At 31.4% G+C, this 3043-nt stretch overlaps 1 protein-coding gene across 3 annotated transcripts in view; it reads right to left on the bottom strand.

Moving 5' to 3' along the window:
- Window positions 1–2837, bottom strand: part of LOC106466505 (SAGA-associated factor 29-like) — an 11372-nt gene extending 8535 nt beyond the window's left edge. Inside the window, exons 1-2 of one of the 3 annotated variants that reach the window (XM_013926797.2) lie at window positions 2734–2837; window positions 650–776 (exon numbers count right to left, since the gene is read on the bottom strand). In XM_013926797.2, coding sequence (XP_013782251.1) covers window positions 650–724 — 75 coding nt within the window. In that variant the 5' untranslated portion in view covers window positions 725–776; window positions 2734–2837. The remainder of the gene's footprint in view (window positions 1–649; window positions 777–2733) is intronic. The other 2 variants (XM_013926796.2, XM_022394532.1) reach the window with 2 other exon arrangements.
- Window positions 2838–3043: the final 206 nt, after the last annotated feature.

Raw genomic sequence — 3043 nt, 5'->3', positions numbered from 1 at the left:
AAGGATTGTGAATATTTGGTTTGAAGAGAATAATATTGGAACATTGCAGTGGCCAGCACAGAGTCGGACTTCAACTCGATAGAACATCTTTGGGATGAACTGAAACATAGAATTACGGCATGGCCAAGATGGCCCTCTTCAGTAATGGAGTTTACTAATGCGTTAAAGTAGGACTGGACCACAATATCACCACCTTACTACAAGAAATTAGTAGACAGACTTCCATGACACATCAAAGCAGTCATTAAGGCCAAAGGCAGGCCAACACACAAATAATTTCTTGGAATAAAGACATGTTTTATTCGTAACTACTCGTGTCCCACGACTTTTGGTAGGATAGTGTACTTTTCCTTTTTGGAGGTGACATTCCTTATCATCAGTCAAACTGGGCTGATAAAACCACAGTTGGCCACAGTATACACTGTTACCTAGCTTTGCAAAACAAACACAATGTTTTAAATTACTCACAAGAAACAGCTCTAACATATGTATATATGATAATATTTAAGTTACACGAATAACAATTAAAATTCTACTACGGCTTAAGTATACACACCATGTTATTATTGAGACAGTTGGACTGATAACACAATATACTGTTTACAATAATTAAAAACAAACTTAGTTGGAATATAACAGCTATTAATACCTGACACTGGTGAATCAAGTGATACAACTCTTTCAGTTTTTCCTGGATTACAGCACTGTCTGTGTCTTTCTGCATCTTGATATCACACACACAACTTCTAGTTCTTTATGATCAATTGAAGTATTTCCTTTAAACATAAAAAAAGATACTGACTCATTACTGGTTAGATTAATAATTTTACATGTTTTGCTTATTTTTGTCACAATTTCTATTCTATATTTAATAATTCTCAGCACAAGCAAATAAAATGGAAAGAAAAAAAATTTATTGTATTTCTGGACAGAATAAGAAAAGAGTGAGCAGGGAATACAACTATACGTGGAAACGTAACTGATATTACAGTTGAATGTAAGTTATAAGCCAAATCCTGAAATGCTTGTATAAAACTTTGTACCAACTCTCATCAGTCCCACATGCAAGAATATTCACTCGTTAACAGTTAAACTCAAATACAAACTAAATATCATGCTTTAACAGTACATTATGACATATTCAACCTGTAGTTATGCAGACTGCATCACTGTTCATGTTCTACCTAAGCTAATAGTCATAATAATACCAACTGCCGAATATTTATTCTCAATGTATTTCTACTGCAGATTTCCAACTTAAAAATGTAATGTCGGGGTACTTAGGGAGTAACTTCTTCTAATTGGGGGACACTTTCAGGGATATTTTTCATCTGGGGAGATATGATCTCCCTTTTATCAGTATAATCTGAAAACACCACAGAGTAGTCAGGAAAGATAGAATTCATGCTGTGGTCTGATGGAAGTTCCATCTTGGACATAATAGTCTTTTGCAGATGACCACAATTGATGTTTATATCAGTCTTGCATATCAACAAGATGATAGGGGAGCCAGGATTACCAGTGACAACTTGAAGTATAGCCACCCTTCCTCCCAACACCACTACCAAATATAAAGCATACACATCTCAGTCACTCCAGTCGAAAATTTTCTTTATATTCTACATACAGTACTTTATTATCTAGACCTGAACATTTATTTTGTATCTAACAAGTTAACTGTACTGCATCTGTTTAAGGAAACTTTAGGTAAAAAAAAACTGGTATCTACAAAAATAGGTAGTTAAATGGTAGTCCACGTGAGAATATTAAAAACAAAAATAACAGGTATGGTTGATAGGTTTTTACCTAAATTCAGTTAGACCGTAGGCCTACACAAGGCTTAACATAACAACAAAAGGTAAGTTGAGAAAACAAGGTACAATGACAACAGCTTGTTGCTACTGAGTTTACCCACTACTAAACAGTTTGGCTACCAAGTCTAAATCAGCAGTGCAATAGCTAAAATGGGTAGTTAACAGCTTTAGTTAAATTTGGTGGATAAGATGGCCTAGAAGGACCAAAAGATCCCTTGATGTCCTTTAATGTCACAAATAATATCAAAAACATGATATGAATACTTGGACGGACTAACTATATTCAAGTTTCCAGTTACAAATTATACTTAAAAGTTAAAGTTCACATACAATAAAATTTTTGCTAACTTAAAACTAGTTTTTCGTATAATAAATCTAGGCATATTATAAATATTAATAATTAAATCTCCAACAACAATGCATTTTCTTATATGATGGATCTTATGTTAAAGTTAAAAAAAAAACACAAACACAATAGGCCTAATACTAATACTCGGTAATAGTAAGCAATACTATTATAGTAATATTAATAATACTTAATAAAACATTAGTTACTAATAAAATTATCATATTAATAAATCTTTATGCACACACATAAGTTCCTAATTATAATAAATATTCCTATTATTATGGAATGTATATTAATTTCAAACTACCACAATAGTCAATAGGCTTAGTAATATTAATATTCCTATTAGTATTACTAGTTTTAGTACAACTCAAGTAATAATGTTAATAGTAATACTAAGTTTAAAATATTAGTACTATTTACTAACTATACTCCACACTACTACTATAGCGTCTAACACTAACTTCTTAGTTCTTGTTTTGTTAAGTGTTACTGAGTAAATAATAGTACTACTACTAGTGTTATACTTATAGCTAGATTATTATTAAATCCTGGCATATCATTACTGACACGTTCAAACGAGCCTACGTTATTGCATTTCCTATAAGATTAAGTTAAGTCAATCAGCTAACATGTAATTTCAAATTACTTTCTGTGCGTCCAAACACTAAGATAAATACGCACATGTTAAAATAGAGGACGCTCTATAAAGTTAATAATTTTTATCTTAATTTTGTTTTAACGACACCAGAAACGCTAATGATGATTCTATTATTTAAAGGCTTGACATTTACTTATTTCACATATTGGGTTCGAGTATGTGTAAATTGAAAAAAGAATATATAAATGAAACTGGAATTTTTAATTAAATTAAACAGCA

The sequence above is a fragment of the Limulus polyphemus genome, unplaced genomic scaffold (genome assembly GCF_000517525.1).
Source record: "Limulus polyphemus unplaced genomic scaffold, Limulus_polyphemus-2.1.2 Scaffold2281, whole genome shotgun sequence".
NCBI classification, from domain to species: Eukaryota; Metazoa; Arthropoda; class Merostomata; order Xiphosura; family Limulidae; genus Limulus; species Limulus polyphemus.
This window is presented reverse-complemented; position numbering and strand designations above follow the sequence as displayed.